Source organism: Euphorbia lathyris, chromosome 5 (assembly GCF_963576675.1).
Source record: "Euphorbia lathyris chromosome 5, ddEupLath1.1, whole genome shotgun sequence".
Lineage (NCBI taxonomy): Eukaryota > Viridiplantae > Streptophyta > Magnoliopsida > Malpighiales > Euphorbiaceae > Euphorbia > Euphorbia lathyris.
Window position 1 is genome coordinate 16,949,913 of NC_088914.1, and position 22,120 is coordinate 16,972,032.

Genomic DNA, 22,120 nt, shown 5'->3' on the forward strand with positions numbered 1-22,120 from the left:
AAGCCTTGGAGAAGAAGATAGTCGTTTAATCCCTGAAGAAAGGTTATAACTTGGTCTGCACCCTGTTGGTCTCGAAGGATTTTGAAGGCATCACAACTGCAGGTCTGTCTGCAGGTGCATTTGGGCATTGGCCTGAGGTTCATCAATTCGTCATAAAGGATTTTCAAACAGGTATAATATTCTGAAACATTACCACTTCCTTGCTTAAGGCTATGTATCTCCCTGCGTAGTTCTAGTATTCTGAGTGAATCTGCCTGTACGAAACTCTCTTTCAGGTCTGCCTAGACTTGGTCCGCCTTATCGAGCCACATGATGCTCCTTACGATGGATTGTGACAGCGCATGATGGATCCATGACATGACCATGTTGTTGCACCTTTCCCATTGATTGTACATTGCATCGTCGAGTGTAGGGGCTTTGATGGTGCCGTCGACAAAGGCGAACTTATGTTTCGACATCAGGGCAACCTTCATAGCCCTTGACCATTGATGGTAATTTTTTCCGGTGAGGACTTGGGACACCAGAGATAGTGCAGGAGTTTCATTTTGAGGCAAAGGATAAGGGCTGCTGGAAGTAATCAATGGAGCAGTCATGGTGGTTCAACAAAGGAACCTTTAGAAAGATATTTGCTCTGATACCATAATAATTTGAATGAGGTAAGAAATCAATTTCTTGTATTTCTCATTAAAACAAAACAATAACTAACTATTACATTGATACTTAAATGCTAGGTGTGCCAATCAAGTAAACTTAATGGGCAAGGAAAAAAAAAGTAAAGACAAGTGTCCTAATAATAACCATTGATCACAATGATTATGATGAATGGTGGTGATGATCTTGTGGGGAGCTTGAGTGTGATTGATCCCATGATAAGCTGATGAAGCCCTTCTAGAATCTACTATTGTGGTGAAAAGACGGAACTGCCCCTAGCCTTTGCGCAAAGACTAAAGAGCCCTTAGACAATCAATAAAGAGTTGGCGTGTTGTACTTAATGACATTGGTACTTGATTAATCTGTGGATTCTCTTTTCTTCTTCTTGGACTCTGAGTATCGAAAGAAAACGAAGAGACTCTCTTCTTCTCCAATGCTTGTTCGGTCTTCTCTCTTTCTCTATAAAGAAAACTTTCCCTGTTTCTATTCTTACTACTGTAAGATTCATCAAACTAAAATTTGGCTAATTAAGTCTTCAATATAGTAATTTTTTTTATTAATTTAATCTAAATAAGATGTTTCCTGGATCTCAGCACATCTATCAAAATTCTAATTGCTCCATCGTGATTTTTCAATAGAATTGAAATAATTCTATTTCACATAGGTTGTCATTTAGAGGTGTTCAACATGAGTTGATTGGTTTATAATAAAATTTTAACCCAACCCACGTACAAATATTAGTTGATTGTTTGGATAGATTATGATTAGTTACAATTAGTTATACGGGCTCGTTTGTTTTACCTATTGTTTGCTTGCTGTTGCTGTTTGCTGTTACAGTTTGTTGTTGCTGTTTGCTGTTGGAAAAAGCTGTTTTTTCAAAAAGCAGAGATTCTATGCTTTTGTAAAATGCTGATTTTCAGGTCTAAAAGGCAAACATTAGATCACTAACTAAACACATAATGCTGCTTTTCAGGTGTAAAAGGCAAACAGGAAGTCACTAACCAAATACCTAAAACTCTCACTTTTAAAATGAAAAGGCAAATAGTAACCTGAAAAGAACTCTTTTAGATGGGTAGTTTATATGGGTCGGGTAGATTATGATGATTGGAGTATATGAGTTGGACCAAGTTCTCAACTAATGCGTTGAATTTTTTTTTTTTCAATTTTTTTATTTTCTATTTATGGAATCTATATTAAATGGGATTTTATATTAAGGTCTAGGAGTTTCAACTCATAAAGAAAACCTTTCATTCATCTCATGACACGTGTACTCCACTCTTAAATTTAAAATCAAAATAATATCATTTATCTATATCTCCATCCATCTCGACCGCACATATCCACCTCCTCCACCGATCTCTTCCATGCTCATTGTTATCTTCTGGTTAGCATTAAGAGCAATCAAAGCTTGAATAAAATGAGTAATGAGATTACAGGTGTTGTCATTGTTGTTGATAGCCCTACCACTACTACTAGAGCGGAGAAAGAAAACTCAATAAATGAAGAGAGATTCACCGATTCAAGTTGTACGACCAATTGAAAGATCAATGCGGGAAGGTTTTTAGTAGTTGGAGAATCGTACCGTAGATAGATTTCTTTGCCTTCAAGCTGAGTAAATCGTAACATTGCCGGCATCAAGTACTCATTTGAAGCCTCTTATTCCCAAGAGAGAATTTTGTTTCTAGTAGTGTAGAGAGTTCTTGTCGATAATAATCTGGCGAGGTAGCATAGATTTTCTAATTGAAAACATCAGAGTAAATTACATAAAACACACAAACCAAAAATCATAAATCACTGAGTAAATTAAACCTCAAATCGCCAAAACGATGTCGCGAAATCTTATTTGATGGTTAATTGAAGATAAAAAAATGAAATTGCTAGGAAGAAAATCATTTTGGTGTAGCTGAAATCTTTAATCGTTGATCTCTATGGTACTCTAAGATCTATACAACAACAACAACAACAACAACAACAAAGCCTTAGTCATGAAATGATTCGGGATCGGCTAACATGAACCATCATATAAAACCGTGCAATCAAGTCGTGTCAGCGACACAAATTCTCTCCCTTCACGCTGTCCTATCCACTACCATATTCTCCTCAATCCTTAATAAACTCATATCACTCTCTATCACCCTCCTCCAAGTTTTCTTAGGTCTTCCCCTACCCCTCACCACTACATCCCTTTGCCACTCTTCAGTCCTCCTAACCGGCGCATCAAGCGCTCTTCGTCTTACATGGCCAAACCACCTTAGACGGTTTTCCCTCATTTTATTCTCAATAGATGTAACCCCTACTTTTGTCCTAATTATTTCATTACTCACCCGATCCTTTCTCGTATGACAACACATCCATCTCAACATACGCATCTCTGTCACCAACATCTTATGAATGTGACAGTGTTTCACTGCCCAACACTCCGTACCATATAACAATGCTGGTCTAATTGTCGTGCGATAAAATTTTCTCTTCAATCTATTAGGCATGTCGAGGTCACAAAGGAAACATACTCTAAGATCTATAAAAATAATTAATTTCAACTCCAGAAAATCTAGTCGTGAGAACATAGTGAACAAAATGAACTCCAAAATTCCATTCCTAAGAATAGAGCTTATAAAAATTGAAAACAAAATTGTCTAGAATGAGGAGATGGTGAAGAAGAAGAAAGACGAAATCATGAGATGAAGAAGAAAATAGGTCTTGCAGATGAATCCACTTGCAGAGGAGGCGTTTTACATGATGAACGTAGAGGGGACTGAAGGGCCTGATCTCAGTATTTATTTTAAGAATATGAATTCATTTTAAAAATTAACAATTAATTGGTGGGTGGAGATTGGTGGCAACTGCAAAACTGGACAAGTGAGTCCGTCTTTCCTCTCTTTTTTCTGCAAGTGTTGTAGAAGTAGAATACCTTCGATAAATGATAATAATTGAGTTTTTTTAATTTAAGTGTATAGCAGATATCATGAGATGAGTGGGAGGTTTTTTTGTGACTTGGAACACCGAGACTCTAGTATAAAATCCTATATTAAACACACTCTGATTGAATTATAAGTACGTCTTTTTTTTTGAGTTATTGGTAGAAAATCTTAAAAAATATATTGTTATAACTTAAAATTTTATAGTTATTATATTATGGTTGGTTGAAAATTTATTGCATTAGGTGTTGTTTACTGTTTGTTTTAAACTATTTGTTTTGATAAAATTATAAATAAGTGTTGTTGTTAGTCTATAAAAATAATTATTATGAAGTCATGTGTTAGTTGTAGAATAAATTTTTTCTCTCATTTGAAGTGTTCAACTAATAGTATGGTATCTGTATCCGTTTATTTTTTCTATTCCATAAGTGCTTCTCTTTCTATCTCTAAATTTGTAAAGTCTACTTTTTTAAATTCAGACGTTAAATCATTGATCATTTAATATATTAAACCTCTTTTGGACGATCTAGTTACATGTATGATTCAAATTCCATTTCGCATAATCAAAATTGTCAGTATTTCACTATTTTAACACGTCGATTAACATATAGATTGTCACACAAGATAATTTCTTAAACATTTTACTTTAGAAGAACGGTGATATCCTAATAGTTTGTACATGCTAAGCGAAGTTTGAATTATTCGCATAAATGACGCATCAATGATTGCTATGCAAGAAGAACTAGATCAATTCAAAAGAAATGACGTATGGGATTTAGTACCTCATCTAGAAGTAGGAGTCGCAACTATATGTTCTTCAGGACTACACTCAGACTCGTATCGGCAGGTAGCAGCTTGTGCCTCTGTCGCTGTAAGGTACTTTTTTAATTTAAATTGGAAGGCCTGGTTCACTGCTAATATCCAATGTCATACTCCAGTAGTTGGGGTGTATTGGAACATAATCTTTGCGATGGGAGTGTGGTGGATATGGAAATGGAGGAATCAATAGGTCTTTGAGGGGCAGGATGTTCGAGGATCTATAAAGGATTTTATCCATTCCAGAGCTAACGAAGCGATGAGAGCTGAAGTGATAGCTATTTTAAAAAAAATTCTTATATTAGAATAGAGAAATAGTAACTTGGAAAGCTCATGAGGTCGGTTGGGTGAAAGCGAATACAGATGGGGGAGTAAGGGCAACCTTGGCTTTACTTCATCGGGGGGCTTGATTTGTGATCACAATGGTTTGTGGATGGATGGTTTTATGGGGAACATAGGCATATGTACGATTTTCTTGGCAGAGCTGCGGGGTCTTTATTTTGGGCTCGCTTTAACCTAGGATAAGGGGTATCAGAAGGTGATTATTGAATTAGATTCGAGCTCGGTACTTTCGTTTATGAATAACTCTACTAGTATAAACCATCCTATTTCTTAGCTTATTCTTAAGTGTCTGGATCTTAGAGATGGAGATTGGGAAATTCGGTTCCTTCATACTTACAAGATAGGGAACCAAACTGCCGTCTGATTGGCGAACTTCACTGGTGCACTTTCTTTGGGTCATCACGAGTGTGGTGGATCTTCTACATGCCTCTGGGATATCCTCTTCATGGACCGTAGTGGTCGCACGTTGCCCAGAAAGGTTTTAGCTTGTTAGTCGTTGTTTTTATCTAGCTTGCCTTTACTCTTTTTTTCTCTTCTTGTCTTTTTCTTTGGGTTTTTTGCCTTCCTGTTATACCTGGGCATGGGCCGGCGAGCCCAGGCCCAGGCCCGTTTAGCAGGGCTTGGACATATGAAAATATTGTTAGGCCCGGCCGGTCCAAGTCCGTATAAGCCGGCCAAAAACTGGCCGGGCTTGGGCTTTACAAATTTTACATCGACCCTGCCCGATCCGGCCCGATATACTATATATATATAAATTATAATATATTTTAATAAACATAAATATAAATACTTAAGTTTTTTTAAAGGTATGACTTGAGTATCATGAACACATGGTTTATGAAGAGAACATCTCACTTAGTGACTTATCGGAGTGGCGGTAATGCGAGCCAAATTGACTTCTTCTTAGTAAGGAGTGCTTGGAGAAAGAGTTATATTGATTGTAAGGTAATCCCTGGTGAGAGTACGACAACCCAACATAGAGTAGTGGTGCTTGATTTTCGAAGTAGGAAATGTATAAGAAAACAAACACCACAAGTAGAGACTAAGATTAAGTGGTGGAAATTGCAATGAGAGAATCAACAAAAATTTGTGGATAAAATGACCAAAAAAGATGTATGGACTTGTAATATGGATTTAGATATAGATTCGATATGGACTAAGATGGAGCATAGTATAAGGGAAGTAGCGAAGGAAGTTCTAGGGGAATCTAAAGGTAGCATGCCACCGGGTAAGGACACATCTTGGTGGACAGAAGAAGTACGACAAGCAGTAAAGAGTAAGCGAGAATCCTATAAAATATTGGGGAAATGTAGGAGTGACGAGAACTACGAAAAATACAAAGAGGCTAAAAGGGAAGTAAAGAAGGTCATACGAGATGCTAGAGCAAAGGTGAATCGGGATCTGTATACCAGATTGGATACGAAAGAAGGGGAAAGAGACATATATAGAATTGCTCGGATGAGAGATAGGAAGACGCGAGATCTCGAAAAAGTTAAATGTGTGAAGGATGTGGACCAGAAAGTCCTAGTTGGAGATAAGGATATCAAGGAACGATGGAGGTCCTATTTTGATGACTTATTTAATGGAGATCGCAGACAAGATGTTGGAGATATAAGTATCCATCACGATATGATAAATCATGAATGCCTGCGGAGAATTCAAAAGGGTGAAGTCAAAATGGCATTAAGTAAGATGAAGTTGAAGAAATCAGTAGGACCTGATGGCATCCCTATTGAGATTTGGAGATGTTTAGGAGAAAGAGGAATCGAATGGTTGACGATGTTCTTCAACAAAATTTGGAGAAACAATAAGATGCCATCAGAATGGAGGAAAAGTATCTTAATCCCTTTGTATAAGAACAAAGGCGATGTCCAAGATTGTGCCAACTATCGGGGAATCAAATTAATGAGTCACACTATGAAACTTTGGGAGCGAGTGATCGAACAAAGGCTAAGGAGGACGGTGAAGATCTTGGAAAACCAGTTTGGCTTTATGCCGGGAAGATCAACTATGGAAGCCATCCATCTAATGAGACAATTAATGGAGCACTATCAAAATAAGAAGAAAGACCTGCATATGGTTTTCATTGACTTGGAGAAAGCATATGATAAGGTACCAAGGGAAGTACTTTGGTGGGCCTTGATAAGGAAAGGCATTTCGCGGAAATATATTGACATCATAAAGGACATGTATGAAGGAGCATGCACGAGTGTATGTACTAGTGTTGGAAAGACTGAAGAGTTTCCTATTACGATTGGAGTGCATCAAGGTTCCGCACTAAGCCCATTTCTTTTTGCCATCGTTATGGATGAACTAACAAGTTCACTTCAAGATGGTATACCATGGTGCATGCTGTTTGCAGATGATATTGTGTTGGTTGATGAGACGAAAGAAGGAGTGGAGAGGAAGTTGGAACTATGGAGACAAACTCTAGAATCTAGAGGCTTTAAGTTGAGCCGAAGTAAGACAGAATATTTGGAGTGTAAGTTTAGCGGCCATAGGAGTAAGGAGGCAGGGACAATCACCCTAGATGGGAGAGTTGTTCAGGCCTCAGACTGCTTCCGGTATTTAGGATCTATTATCCAAACGGATGAAGAAGTAGATGGAGATGTTGCTCATAGGATTAAAGCTGGTTGGTCGAAGTGGAAGAGTGCTACGGGTTTCCTTTGTGACCCCGGCATGCCTAATAGATTGAAGGGAAAATTCTACCGGACGGCAATTAGACCAGCATTGTTATATGGTACGGAGTGTTGGGCAGTGAAACACTGCCACATCCATAAGATGTCGGTGGCGGAGATGCGTATGTTGAGATGGATGTGTGGTCATACGAGAAAGGATCGGGTGAGTAATGAAATAATTAGGACAAAAGTAGGGGTCACATCTATTGAGAATAAAATGAGAGAAAACCGACTAAGGTGGTTTGGCCATGTGAGACGTAGAGCGCTTGATGCGCCGGTTAGGAGAACCGAAGAGTGGCAAAGGGATGTAGTGGTGAGGGGTAGGGGAAGACCTAAGCAAACTTGGAGGAGGGTGATCGAGAGTGATATGAGTTTACTGGGAATTGAGGAAAATATGGTAGTGGATAGGACGGAGTGGAGGGAGCGAATTTGTGTCGCTAACACGACTTGATTTCACGGTTTTATATGATGGTTCATGTTAGCCGACCCCGAATCATTTCGGGACTAAGACTTTGTTGTTGTTGTTGTATATAAATACTTAAGTTTGCTGTTGTAATTTATAATTTATAATATATTTTTATAAGCATGTATTTTTATGTTGAAATTTATTTTGGATTTGATGTTTCGATAGACAATTAGTTTATTAGAATTTTTCCAAACTTATTAAGTATTGTGTTGTGTGTACTATTTTTTTATTAAGAAAGTTGGTGTAACATTTTAAATTTAATTATATTTTTTTAAATATACAGATGGGCTTGGACGGACGGGCTTAGGATTCATATGTTAGGCCCGAGTCCAATCCGAACCCGACTAAATTTCTTACGGGCTGGACTGGACTTGGGCTCGTCAGGCTTTATTAAAAACCCGACAGGCTCGGCTCGAACCCGGCCCGACCCGACCCATGCCCAGGTCTACTTCCTGTTACTAGCAAAAAAAAAAAAAGTAATCGTTGATGCATTTAACCTTTTATTGAGAGTATGTCTGACTAAATAGGATCTCAATTTGCATCTTTAAGCACTTCAGTGCTATTAATAAATGAGAATAATACAACGTGAAAATCATTAAAATACAAAATGTACAAATTCAAAATCAAAACGGTGCACTTACTTAATTTGTCAGTTTTTGCAATTTTTTAATAGGATGATCATAAAATTTATAAATGTCGAGATCAATATAAAAAACTATTATTAAGTTTTAACTAAAAGTTTAGACTGATAGTTAAGCTCAATCATACAATTTATATTAATCTCTTGAGAATAAAAACGACATGATTAATATAACATGATTGATATAGTTATCATTTTTTTAACATAAAGATATTGTAACACCAACTCCAGTAGGAGAGAGAGGTTCTACCTTCTCTTTACCATCTATTGCATATCCGAGTTCCCTAGTTAGTGCATTTTTTCATATTAGGTGCTTTCTTATTTTGATGTTTTTTTTATTTAATCTAAGCTTTAGTTTGTTCCTTTTTTTTTCTTTCCCACACATATATTGTCCTTCAAAGTTCTTTGGGCCAGCTTGTCTCCTAATATGGATAGTTAACAGATGGCTAGTGTCACGGTGAGAGCAGATTTGACAATTTTGGTAAGAAAATAAATCTAGTGATTTCAAGGAGGTGATGAGCATCTCTGATCAAACCTATCGAAATCGTAGAAGGTTGCAGACCGTGGGAAGGAGAGGGGACGGTGACTACTTTAACCCTACCAATAGTAAGTGTGTCTTTTATTTATTTGTCGGCTCTAGTATCCCAACTTCATCGCTGGTCGCCTTCATCTAATCTTTAGCTGAATCTAATTTTTAGACTGTAAATTTTTATCAATCATTTCATTTTTGAATTTGATGCGGACATCCTAACTAGGATCAACAATCACACGCGCCTTGGCGGATCTCCTCTCGGCGTTCCCACCGAGGTTGTATCTAGGAGGGCGGATCCCCTTAACACGCGAGCGGGGCGGATCTAGGCGTACGCCATGAGGCGTACCAACAACTACACTGGGCGGATCTCAAGTTTACTTCCTGTCGAAGGAATTCACCAACAACCTCTGACGCTCCGTACCTGCACCTCTGTACCTGTTGTCTGGGCGCATTACCTATCTTACCCTCTTATTATTAACTGTATTGTAACCCTAGTAGGGGTAGTCCCTGTCCTTTGCTTATCTTTTAGAGGTTGTATTTAAACCCTCATTTTGTAAGGATATGGCAACTTTTCAATCAACTATCATTTCTCTTTGAGATTAAGGTTTATACCTTTGTTTATCGGGATTCACTCCTTCTAGTCTAGCTAGAGAAGAAGATCTTTGTTGGTTTACGATTAAAACCTCCATTTATCGCTTTCAATCTGTATCAGTTGGTATCAGAGCCAATCGTTTCCTGACCCGAAACTTCTTTTGGCAATGGTTCAACCCCGACAACCGCAAGATTCCATGGAAACCAGTGACCGGAGATATGAGGAGCTGAGAGAGCACCTCGCGGAACAAATCCAGGCCAGCCTTGAGCGGCAGAAACAAAACGACCAACGATTCCAGGAGCTAACCGCTTCCCTGGAAAACCTCAGATTGGAGATCCGTGCAGTGGTCAGACCAGCCGCCAGGGAGTCCGACCAGAGGAGGGAAGGAGTCCTTGAACCACGACCCCAAAGGCAACCCACGCCACCTCGACTGCCATTGACAAATGTCCAACTTCCACAAATGGGTCCTAGGGATCCTGAGGTAAGAAGACCCAACTTTGTCCTTGTGCATAACGCTGATAGCGATAGTGATGATTTTGAGGATCTTGGGAATAATGGTGCCTTTAGAAATATGAGGGATGTTGGTCCGATTGATAACAGGCGTGTGGGTATGGCTAGGGCAGAACCAGACCTAGGAAACTTTGATAGAGATGACGCCTTTAAGCTAAAAATAGATTTACCATCTTTTGGTGGCGAGCTGGATATAGAGGGATTCTTAGATTGGTTATCGGAAGTTGAACGTTTCTTTGAGTATGCTGGGATTCCTGATGAGAGGAAAGTAAGGCTGGTGGCGTATCGCTTGAAGGGTGGCGCATCAGTTTGGTGGGATCAGATGAGGGAAGAAAGAAGAAGAGGGGGCAGAGATTCGATTAGATCTTGGCTACGGATGAAGGCGATGCTGAGGGAGCGGTTCTTACCGCCGGACTACGAACAGTATATCTACAGCTCCTACAGAGGATGCTCTCAAGGGACCCGAAGTGTCCATGAGTATACTTCTGAGTTCTTAAGGCTTTCGGCGAGAGCCAACCTGTCTGAAACTGAAAGCCAAAAGACCTCTAGGTATCTAGAAGGGTTGAGATACAATATCCAGGATCGTATTGGCACACAGATGGTGGTTAGAGTACAAGATGCTAGGAATTTAGCCCTCAAGGCTGAGTCCCAACTGACCGGGAGATCCAGGAGATCCGCCACTACTGAGTATACGCCTGGAGGAAGAGATAACGTGAAGTCTTACGACAAAGGCAAGCAGGTGGCGAGTGCCAGTGGGGCCAAGGTTAACAGTGTGGGAAAGGGATCCGTTGGAGATACTAGACCATACAAAGAAGCACCTATACCACCCAAGAGCAACAATCCGTATGCAAGGCCAGCACCTTTCAAATGTTTTCGGTGCAATGAGCCAGGACATAGATCCAATGAGTGTCCTAGAAGGAAGAGCGCCAACATGGTGGAGAGGTACGAAGATGACTATGACGAAGAGGATGAAGTATTTTGTGAACCCTTGGGAGAAGATGATGAGGTGGCGGGTGAAGAGAGGTACGCCATCCATGTGGTACGACGTTTGTTAGTCTCCAGCCGGATAGAGGGCGATCAAAGGCACCGACTATTCAGAACCCGCTGTCTTGTGAAGGGTGGGCGATGTAATGTGATAATAGATAGTGGGAGCCAAGAGAACATTGTGAGTAGCAGCGCCGTTCAGAAGTTCGGGTTGTTGGTAGAGGCGCACCCTGATCCCTACAGGGTGGGATGGATCAAGAACGTTGGCGAGTTGAGGGTGACCCAGAGATGCAAGGTACCGATTGAGATTGGTAACTATCATGATGAAGTCTGTTGTGATGTGGTCGATATGGACGCATGCCACCTATTGTTGGGCCGACCCTGGCAGTTTGATAACAACGCCACCCACGCCGGAAGAGAGAACACTTACAGATTTGTGAAGAATGAGGTGAAGTTTGTCCTTACACCAATGGTGAGAGAGCCAAAGGCCGACGAGAAGTCTACCTTGGTAGTCTGTCCTACACACAAATCGTTTGTCAGCGAATGTGAAGAAAGCCAAATGGTATACGTGGTAATGGTTAAGGCGAATCACGAATCCGCCCAAAGGGACGAAAGGGAAATGCCGAGTGAAGTGACCCGCCTACTTGGCGAGTATCAAGATCTGTTCCCCGACGAACTGTCGAGTGGGTTACCACCTTTAAGGGACATCCAACATCATATCGATCTTGTGCCCGGGGCTAGTTTACCAAGCCTCCCACATTATCGAATGAGCCCAAAGGAGAATGATGTCATGAGACAAAAGGTGGAGGAACTCATCGAGATGGGATACGTTAGGGAGAGTATGAGTCCTTGCGCTGTTCCAGCTTTACTTACACCGAAGAAGGATGGGTCTTGGCGGATGTGTGTTGACAGTAGGGCTATTAACAAGATCACCATTAAGTATAAGTTCCCGATTCCAAGGTTGGATGACATGTTGGACCAACTTGGCGGATCTCGAGTCTTCTCCAAGGTTGATCTCAGGAGTGGGTATCATCAGATACGAATCCGATCTGGGGATGAGTGGAAGACTGCTTTCAAGACAAGAGATGGATTGTATGAATGGTTAGTTATGCCCTTTGGGATGACCAACGCCCCTAGTACTTTTATGAGACTGATGAATCAGGTGCTTCGCCCAGTAATTGGGAAGTTCGTAGTTGTGTATTTCGACGACATTTTGATCTACAACCAGACCTTAACGGAATATGAAAAGCACTTGCAGACCGTGTTTGACCTGTTAAGGAAACACCAATTATACGCCAACACCAAGAAGTGTGACTTTGTCATGGAGAGCTTAGTTTTCCTTGGATTCGTGGTCAGTGGGAAGGGAATCCAAGTTGATGGGGAGAAGGTAAGAGCCATTCGAGAATGGCCTACCCCGAGGAACGTGGGGGATATCAGGAGTTTTCATGGGCTAGCAACGTTCTATCGCCGATTCATTAAGAACTTCAGTTCCATAGTGGCCCCGTTAACAGAATGCTTGAAGAAATGAAAGGGGTTCGAGTGGGCGGACGCCCAAGAAGAGAGCTTCGCCTTGATCAAGGAAAAGCTGAGTACAGCGCCAGTGCTGGCGTATCCCGATTTTGACAAATTGTTTGAAGTTGAGTGTGATGCCAGTGGAATTGGGATTGGTGGTGTCTTGATGCAAGAAAAGAGGCCCATTGCCTACTTCAGTGAGAAGCTCTGTGAGGCACGGTAAAGGTGGGCAACGTATGATCAAGAGTTTTATGCTGTAGTGAGGGCATTGAAAGTATGGGAACATTACTTGGTGGGAAAAGAGTTCATCCTCTACACTGACCATCAAGCTCTCAAATACCTGGGAAGTCAGAAGCAACTTCGAAGCGCCATGCACGCCCGGTGGTCTGCCTTCATAGATAAGTTCCCCTATAAGCTTATCCATAAGGCGGGAAAACAGAACATAGTGGCGGACGCTTTGAGTCGGAGGATTGCACTAATAAAAACAGTCAACCTGGAGACCGATTGTTTCGAACACATCAGAGGAGAGTACCTGGCGGATCCTGACTTTGGAAGTATCTGGGAGAAGTGCCAGCGCCAACCTGGGGATGGGGCGTATCACTTAATGGATGAGTATCTAATGAGGGGCAACCAACTTTGTTTACCCTGCACTTCTATCCGCGAGAAGGTGGTCCGAGATCTACATGGCGGATCCCTGGGGGGGCATTTTGGGCGAGACAAGACATATGCAGCAGTGAGTTCCCGTTATTTCTGGCCTAAAATGAGAAGAGATGTGGCGTACCTGGTAGAACGATGCTATATCTGCCAGACCGCCAAGGGACACGCTACAAATGCTGGCTTACAGCTGCCCTTGCCTGTACCAGAAACCATATGGGAGGATCTGTCCATGGATTTTGTCCTAGGGTTACCCAGAACTCAGAGAGGCATGGATTCCATCTTTGTGGTTGTTGACCGGTTTTCGAAAATGGCACACTTCATACCATGCGACTAACGACGCCTCAGCGACTGCCAAGCTGTTCTTCAAAGAGGTTGTCAGATTACATGGTGTACCAAAGAGCATTGTCTCAAACCGTGACACAAAGTTCCTGAGTCACTTCTGACGGACCTTGTGGGCTCTTTTTGATACTTCTCTGAAGTTTAGTACCACCGCCCACCCTCAGACAGACGGACAGACAGAAGTGGTCAATCAGACTCTGAGAAACTTACTGCGCAGCAAATGTAAGGATAAGCCCAGGATGTGGGATGTGGTTTTAGCACAAGCCGAGTTCGCCTACAATGGATCTGTACACTCGGGAACTGGGAAGTCACCCTTTGAGGTAGTATACACTAAGACCCCGAATCACGTCCTTGATATAGCCCATCTTCCCAAAGGAAACGTGACTGCAAACCAGCTAGCCAAAGACTATGTCCAGATGCACCAAGAGGTGAAGGAGACTCTTGAGGAGAGAAACCAGAAACTAAAGGCTAAGGCGGATGAGCACCGCAGGGACCTACAGTTCGAAGTGGGAGATGAGGTTATGGTTCACTTGGGAAAAGAGAGGCTCGCCAACGCCACAAGCAGCAAGCTTCGACCGAGAAAGTACGGGCCATATAAGATCACCAAGAAGGTCAATACCAATGCCTATCACATAGCTTTGCCAAACTGGCTTGGTAAAGTCTCACCGGCGTTCAATGTTCGTGACCTTAGCCCGTGGAAGTCAGATGGCCCTTTGGAGAACAACACAGACCAGCCAGTACCGAATTCTTTTAAAGAAGGAGAGAATGATGCGGACATCCTAACTGGGATCAACAATCACACGCGCCTTGGCGGATCTCCTCTCGGCGTTCCCACCGAGGTTGTATCTAGGAGGGCGGGTCCCCTTAACACGCGAGCGGGGCGGATCTAGGCGTACGCCATGAGGCGTACCAACAACTACACTGGGCGGATCTCAAGTTTACTTCCTGCCGAAGGAATTCACCAACAACCTCTGACGCTCCGTACCTGCACCTCTGTACCTGTTGTCTGGGCGCATTACCTATCTTACCCTCTTATTATTAACTGTATTGTAACCCTAGTAGGGGTAGTCCCTGTCCTTTGCTTATCTTTTAGAGGTTGTATTTAAACCCTCATTTTGTAAGGATATGACAACTTTTCAATCAACTATCATTTCTTTTTGAGATTAAGGTTTATACCTTTGTTTATCGGGATTCACTCCTTCTAGTCTAGCTAGAGAAGAAGATCTTTGTTGGTTTACGATTAAAACCTCCATTTATCGCTTTCAATCTGTATCAGAATTTGGATCATTATAATTGCTTATTTGAGTATATTTTTCTTGACTTCTCAATAAGTTTACTATCAAAGTGATGCTAAAAAATGATCATTGCATATCAAATGCAAACAAATTACATCATGAATTAAACAATAATGAAAATAGTGAGGCTAAAATTTGTCCAACCAAGGACCCTTAGAATGTTGCCTTGCCTTGTTGGCAACAACTTAGAAGCATTAATTATTATTTAAATTAATGACCACCTAACTTAATTTTCAAAAACATTTTGCAATTAAGAAAGAGCCAAGATTATAGTACTAAATAATCTAATAATCTCGTAACCACATTCAAATTAAAGATTTCAAGGGCCCTCCTCCCCACGAACAGTGATTATATTCCTCTACCTAAAGCCCATCATTTTCTATATTATCCCCTAGTCATCAATTAGCTCTACTTTGAAAAAAAAATTAAGGATCTATTTAGTTTATCCGTATGTATATATTTATTATGTATTATTTGTTGTTGCTATTTATTGTGTATTGTTTTTTTTGTTGCTAGTAAGTGATAGAAATTAGCTAATAATTATTTTTAAATAATTATAACGAGCTTCTTAATTTTAATCAAATATTTATATCTTATTATTTGTCCTAAAAATAAAATAAAAAGAACAGTCAAACCAGCACTACATTATGAAGAGAATAAATAAACAAGTATTAAATCTATAAAATAATGTCTATAAGGGTATTTTCAACCTTTAGTTTTTCGTAACCCTACTTGAGATATCCTTCCTCCTCTAATTTTTTGTTTTTTTTTTCCAAAATCAAAATTAAAAAAATTGATAAGATAATAAAAGCAAAGATATGCACATGGTGGTGGGACATGATTAGCTTAATTATGTTTATCTTTATCTTGCAGAAAAGAACACAATTTAGAAGTATCTAACTCCCTTTCACCATATTTGTTTGCCTTCTTATTTAATGTTTGCCTCATTCTTCCTCCATATATCTCCAAAATTTTGTACATCGAATATATTCTCTTCTCACATCCAATGTTAAGGCTCAGTTGGGTTTAACTGTTGTTGCTATTTAATTTAATTGTTGTTGTTAATTAAATACTTAAAATTCTTTTTTTTTAATAAAAAGACAAATATAAAATGATAAGTATATAAACAAATACTCATTTTACACAAGTTTTCGCTAATGATTCTATATCAAAATCAAATTCTGCTATGTTTTCTTTTTCTGTTAAAAATTCTGCTATATTTCCATAGTAATACACTTCACTTTACTAATTAATATCACTTATAGCCAATGAGGGTTCGATTCCCCACTCCGTCAAAATTTAGCCCTCATTGTTAGGTAATCTTTAAATCTATAAATCCTCTATGTCAATGATATAAATTCTCTCCCTCCACTTCATCGTATCCACTACTATATTTTCCTCAATATGATTGCAAAACATAAATTAAAGCTTAGTGTCATAAAAAAAACAAAAATCAGAAATTTAATATAATGAAATAGAAGATTAGAAACATAAATTAAAGCTTTTTGCAATTATCATATAGTATAACATAATCCTCTTCCTTCCCAAATCATATTTTTAATATGGGATTATCTTGATTTTCATCTATCATTTCTTAATAGGACTCCAATTGGCTTTGTTTAGGGATCACAATCTCAAATTCTTCAAATGATTCTCATCACTAACCCACCCAAAACTGGAAAGAAATAATTTTCATGTTCATTCATGAATCTTCAAGTATTAGGGTGCTCTTGTCGATATGTAAGCTGTCAGATGGTCCACCATGGTTATGTCTTTCCCATATTCAATCAAACTCCACCAGAAAATGACTCGTTAAGGCTCAATATGGTCCCAGCAAATGTTTCCAATATTATAGCTATCACTTCCACAATTATCTCTACACCTCATGAAAGATACAACCATTTTGCTTTGGTTTGGTATGTGCCTTCTGATGGTATCTAGTCAAAATTGAAAGCCACACATTGCCAATTAGTTATGGTCCATAACATAACTCACTATCAAAAATACAATAAATGTGGAAGACAAATACTGTTTCTATCAAAGTTTCATGCCTTGCTTAAAGATCTAATACATCAGATCATAACAATTCAATTTTTTGAGGTAATGAAATAGGTATTATCTTCTATTTTCAGGTTCGTGTCCTAATTTCAGCAATTTCTTAGTGGGATTTGAAAAATTATTCAATACCTAAATTCAATGGATTGATGCACTTGTTTCCATCTAAATTAATATGTCTTCTCTAATACAAGGATAGAGACAATAAACCTAAAGATCAGCTCTGCTATAATCCACTTAAAAAAGTTGAAGAGGTGAAAACATTTGGAATGGCATTTACCATCTACAACACTAAAAAGCAAAAAAGACCAGACATGATGATCGGTAGAAAATAATGGATAGCTATGAAAAGTTTTCTTTAGACAAAGATGCAGAAAACCAGCGCTCACACCATTAGTGAATAAGAAATCAATTGCGGTATTGCAGGAAAGTTTCCAAATAAGAAGCAATAAGCAATACGGTCTGTCATTGACGAAGGAAACAGAATTTACCTCTTCAATGCAAATTCCAGAAGAAAAATCAGTGAAAAACCCCAAGCACATATGCAAAGTGTGGGGTCTTTGGGGTTCATAGCATGTGCGTGCCATCAATCCTTATCCAATACAATCTCATCATCAACCTGCAAATTATTGCAAACACATAAATTATTCAGGACAAAATTAACAACCAAGAAATACACCAACAAAGTTGCTTAAACCAAATCAAAATCAAAGCAATACAAGATAATTAGAAATCAAACAAGGAACACACAGATAGACACACATACACACAGAAAGCATGTATATACAGAAGGGGGGGAATGGCTTGATAAACTAAGCCATTACATAGAAGGCACGTGATTGAGCAACCTCAAACATAATGGAGGAGTCGGTGGCACGCAAACATGGAGGAATCGAGCAAATAGCGACAGAAAAAAGAAAGCAACTGGTGTAATACGCGAATGACGACGAGCTACGGGATATTGGCTGGGTAAACTGGAGTTGTTATGAGAAAACTGGGAATGAAAATGGCCAATTCATAGAAAACAAATCACCATCAAAGTAATTGGAATTTCTTTTCTGGGCAACCAAACAGGGAAATTGGATTCAAAATTCATTAATTTCCATCACGGACCCAAAAAAAAGAAGAAAAAAAAAAGCATATCCTTCTCCACGATTTACAGTTCCCAAATTACAAACTCATATATTTATAGGCTAATTTCTTTAACTTAAATATATCTTTGAATTTCTTATGAGTGTCCAGTCTCAGTTGAGTTCCAGGGAAGTTATTGCCAATGATTCCCATGGTGAACCATGTAGGCTTGTGTAGGTTTTCCATGAAGATAACAACCATAGTGAACAGCAGGAAAAGTCTTCTTCACAGGATAAGTAACTACCGGCTTCGAGATCTGATGGTAGCATCTCGGTGTAGAAGGTGGTGCCGCTAAACCAATAGTAGGAGCATAACTATTAGTAGGTGACGATGATAAGGAAGACGACGATGACGATGGAGAGGAAGGAGAAATGGAGATTTTTTTAGGCATGGAAAGAAACGCTCTGATCTTCGGAGTTGCAGCTCGATCATATTCCTCCATGAGATTGGCTAGATCCTCATCAGAGGTAATCGATACCAAAGCATCTAGATCCTCTTTCGGTAATTGACAACGAAGACTCACTCTCGCTCCACACAACTCTCCAAGCTTCAATAACAGCTCTGTATAAACCACACAGACAACAATTCCACTCTAAATCATCATCCGTAATCAAAACAACAACCATTCCATCTCAATCATACACAATTAAGAAATTAAGAACATGAAATTGAAATTGAAATTGAAAGGAAATCGAACACTAACCAGAAAACGAAATGGACCGGTCGACGGCGAGGACACGGGTTTCACCACCCTGATAACGGAGTTGGCCGTCGGGGTAACGAGGGGCAATCTTGCCGCCGTAACTGCAAAGAAACTTAACGGTAGTGGCGGCGGAGGAGGACGGCTTCAGGTGGTGGTGTTTTGAGGTTTCGAGGGAAGTTCCGACCATGCTTTTTTTCTCCGGTGAGGGGAAGAAAATAGTGTTTGAGAAGAGAGGAAGAAAGAGGAGTTTGAAAGAAGAATTGGACTTGCTCTCTTCTTCAAGCCTAAGCATGGAACTCTCCACCCATTATTTATAGAGTTTTCTGAATTACAGAATTGGGGAAAGTGAAAAACGGAAAAATGGGGGAGGAGGTGGGGCGGGGACCACATGACGTCATTTTGATTCCATTTTGTAGGTCCCACTAGCTACAGATGGCATGAGTTTAAAGGCCATGGATGACTCGACAGAGACTCGATGAGTCGATAGTCTAGTCTAAATAAACAAACCAAAAAATGGGTCCTTTTTCACCGTTTGATTACGCTGTAAAAGTTTACTTTCACTGTTAAATCATGCCTTCGCTGTGTTGTGATATGGTGAGGTAAAATTAAATGGATAAGAGCAATTTCATAAGTGATCTAAGACCCAAATTGATACTGGCCCCATTTTTTATATTATTAAGAAAAATTTACCATCCTTTATATTCCTAAAATGTCAAATACGTAAATTATTTAAAAAATATCAGAAAATAAAATCAACGTCTTTAAAATACCATTTTTCAATATGTTTAAAATATCAAATACTATAAATATAAACATTATCAAGCAAAACCATTTAAATTTTTTTATATATCAAAACTCAAGTTAGACAAACTTCAGAAAAAAAAAAAAAAAGTATAAAAAGCATTTTTTTTTTATTTGAAAGCAGGCAATTAGTAGAAACGAACCAGAAACATTCTAATCAGGTTGGCATCTCTACAGAACGATCGAGACCAGAACCGATCTTATTAAAAGGAAAGCAAAAATACATAATAAACAAAGAAAGAAAAATTAAGTAAGTCGGTACATCTGCTATTCGATTAAATTACAGAAAAAAATTGATAAAAATAAAATTATATTCTTGAAATGTAAGAACATAACTCCATCCATCCAATTTTAAATGTGTTTTTCATTTATTAGTACATCAACTTTTTTTTAACTTAAAAATGCTTGATTCTAGCCAATATAAATATTTTATAGAGGAGAGGAGGCTATTTTTGGTTAGCCATGATGACTCACCCAAAACTACTATAGCTCTTCATCTCTTTCAATATTAAATATTAATTCAATATCTTGGCTCTCTGCACAATGGTAAGGTTAGAATAAAATATTTAAGCGGTTAATATAAAAAAAATATATTAATTTTTTTTGGAATTAAACATCAGCAGCTAACAATTCCGTTACTGATTATGAAAGAGATCAATTACAAATTTTAATTGACTGTTGTGGCCAAAAGTTCAAATCTCAACGCTCAAGACAAAATAGAAAAAAATGATTAAGAAGGGGAAGAGCTGACGATCCCATTCCGATATCTAAGTCAATTAATGAGAAATAATATTGAAAAGTATATAACCAGAATGAGTAAGAAGAATGTTATTTTAGTGTATTGTGTACCTTTTATTTATAAGAGAATTGGATACATAATCTTAATTGAACTAGATGGAGATAACATGTTGTCAATCTGAAACGGTTTGTTTCGATCTTAACTGGTCACATAAATCAAGATGTAAGATTTGGGTATAAATGTGCGTGACCCTGAACCTTTCTTAATTCATCCACGTGGTATTTAACGATTATGGTTTGAAAACCTCATTAGGTCATGTATAACATGATTAATCATCTATGATACCAACCACTTTCTTAACTTTTAAAGAACAATTTTTCATTACCGAATGCTAGTGTTAGCCTTTCCAGCTTTCTCAATTTTTTAAAAAAATAATTTTATATTTACCAAACACTGGTTAAATTACTTTTTGAAACTAGAAAAATAATGTTAAACTAACCCTAAATAGAGTGAGTTTACTAACAAAATTATATATTTACAATAAAATTTATGTCGATAAATTTGTTTTTTATTATTTCATTTTAGAGTTGAAGAGTTGATAACTCTCTTTTTATCTCTATATCTGACTCCACACTTTCTGTTTGGCATTGATATGGCCAAAGCATCTGATGTGGTGAAAGTGTTGTGAGCTACTGCGTAGGAAAGTGTTTAGGAAAAAGTTAATAACTGTTTGGTAAATGAATGCTAAAAAAAAAAAAATTAAAAGTCAAGAAATAAAAAAAATATATAATGTTATATTAAAAGTTAGAATTATTTTTGTAAAAAAAATATCAGTTTTTTTAAAATAAGTTATGAAAGCTACTTTTTCAAAAAGCTATAAATTATAACTTAGTTTTTCGAGCTTTTCGAGCTTTTAAAGAAAACGGATTTTCATCTAGCAAACACTTGGTTTTAGGGTTTGGGAAAGTAATGACGAACCGAACTGAAATATTAATGCAAGAACGGAGCTTAAAGGGAATGTTTAGTTACTCATTTTTCTCCTCATGTTTGTATTTTCACTTTAAAAGGCATAGTTTTATTTAGATGTTTGCTTACACTCCTATTTTTCCTTTTATAACTGAAAATAGTTTTTTTTTTATAAAAGCAGAGAATCCATGTTTTTTTTTGGAAAAGCAGCATTTTCCAACAGCAAACATCAAATAATAAGCAAACAACAGGTAAACCAAACAAAGGATGATGAATCTCCACCACTCTTAAGAGTTCATCAATTGATGATCAATAGCATGTGGTTTGGGATGAGCTGCTGGTGCGGCGTTGGTGTCACGCAAATGATGTTAATAGGATTCTGTCTATTCTCGTTAGTCTAACTAATGCTACAGATTTTCTCCTTTGAGATTTCTCCAAATCAGGGGAATATTTGGTTAAGTCAGGATATCATGCTGCTAGAGTTTTCATCCAAAACTCCTCATCCAACTCTGTTCTTCATCATCCTATTCTATCCAAGGAACAATGGAAGAGAGCTTGGAGTGTACCCATACCCAATAAAATTAAGATCTTCCTATGGAGATTGCTTTCTGACAGGCTGCCAACTGTTGATAATCTATTGAAGATGGGTATTTCTAAGCTTATGTCTTGTGCTTTATTCCATATGAAGGAAGATACAACTCATCACCTTTTCATTGCCCTTTGGCCAAATTGGTATGGTTTTCTTCTCCCCTCATATACAGATCTGATGTTCTTCATGGTTCTTCTTGTAGTC

At 38.6% G+C, this 22,120-nt stretch overlaps 1 protein-coding gene across 2 annotated transcripts; it reads right to left on the reverse strand.

Moving 5' to 3' along the window:
- Positions 1-16,370: 16,370 nt before the first annotated feature.
- LOC136229638 (RAF-like serine/threonine-protein kinase PRAF) lies at positions 16,371-19,118 on the reverse strand. Of its 2 annotated transcripts, XM_066018557.1 has the most exons (4): positions 18,822-19,118; positions 18,363-18,679; positions 17,479-17,606; positions 16,371-16,869 (listed from the first exon to the last, which is right to left on the reverse strand). In XM_066018557.1, the coding sequence occupies exons 1-3, from the start codon at positions 19,111-19,113 to the stop codon at positions 17,574-17,576; spliced, it is 642 nt and encodes a 213-aa protein (XP_065874629.1). In that variant the 5' UTR covers positions 19,114-19,118; the 3' UTR covers positions 16,371-16,869; positions 17,479-17,573. The 2 variants fall into 2 exon arrangements, with proteins under 2 accessions (XP_065874629.1, XP_065874628.1); XM_066018556.1 differs by lacking the exons at positions 16,371-16,869; positions 17,479-17,606 and having other exon boundaries at positions 18,008-18,679; positions 18,822-19,117.
- Between the last annotated feature and the right edge of the window lie 3,002 nt (positions 19,119-22,120).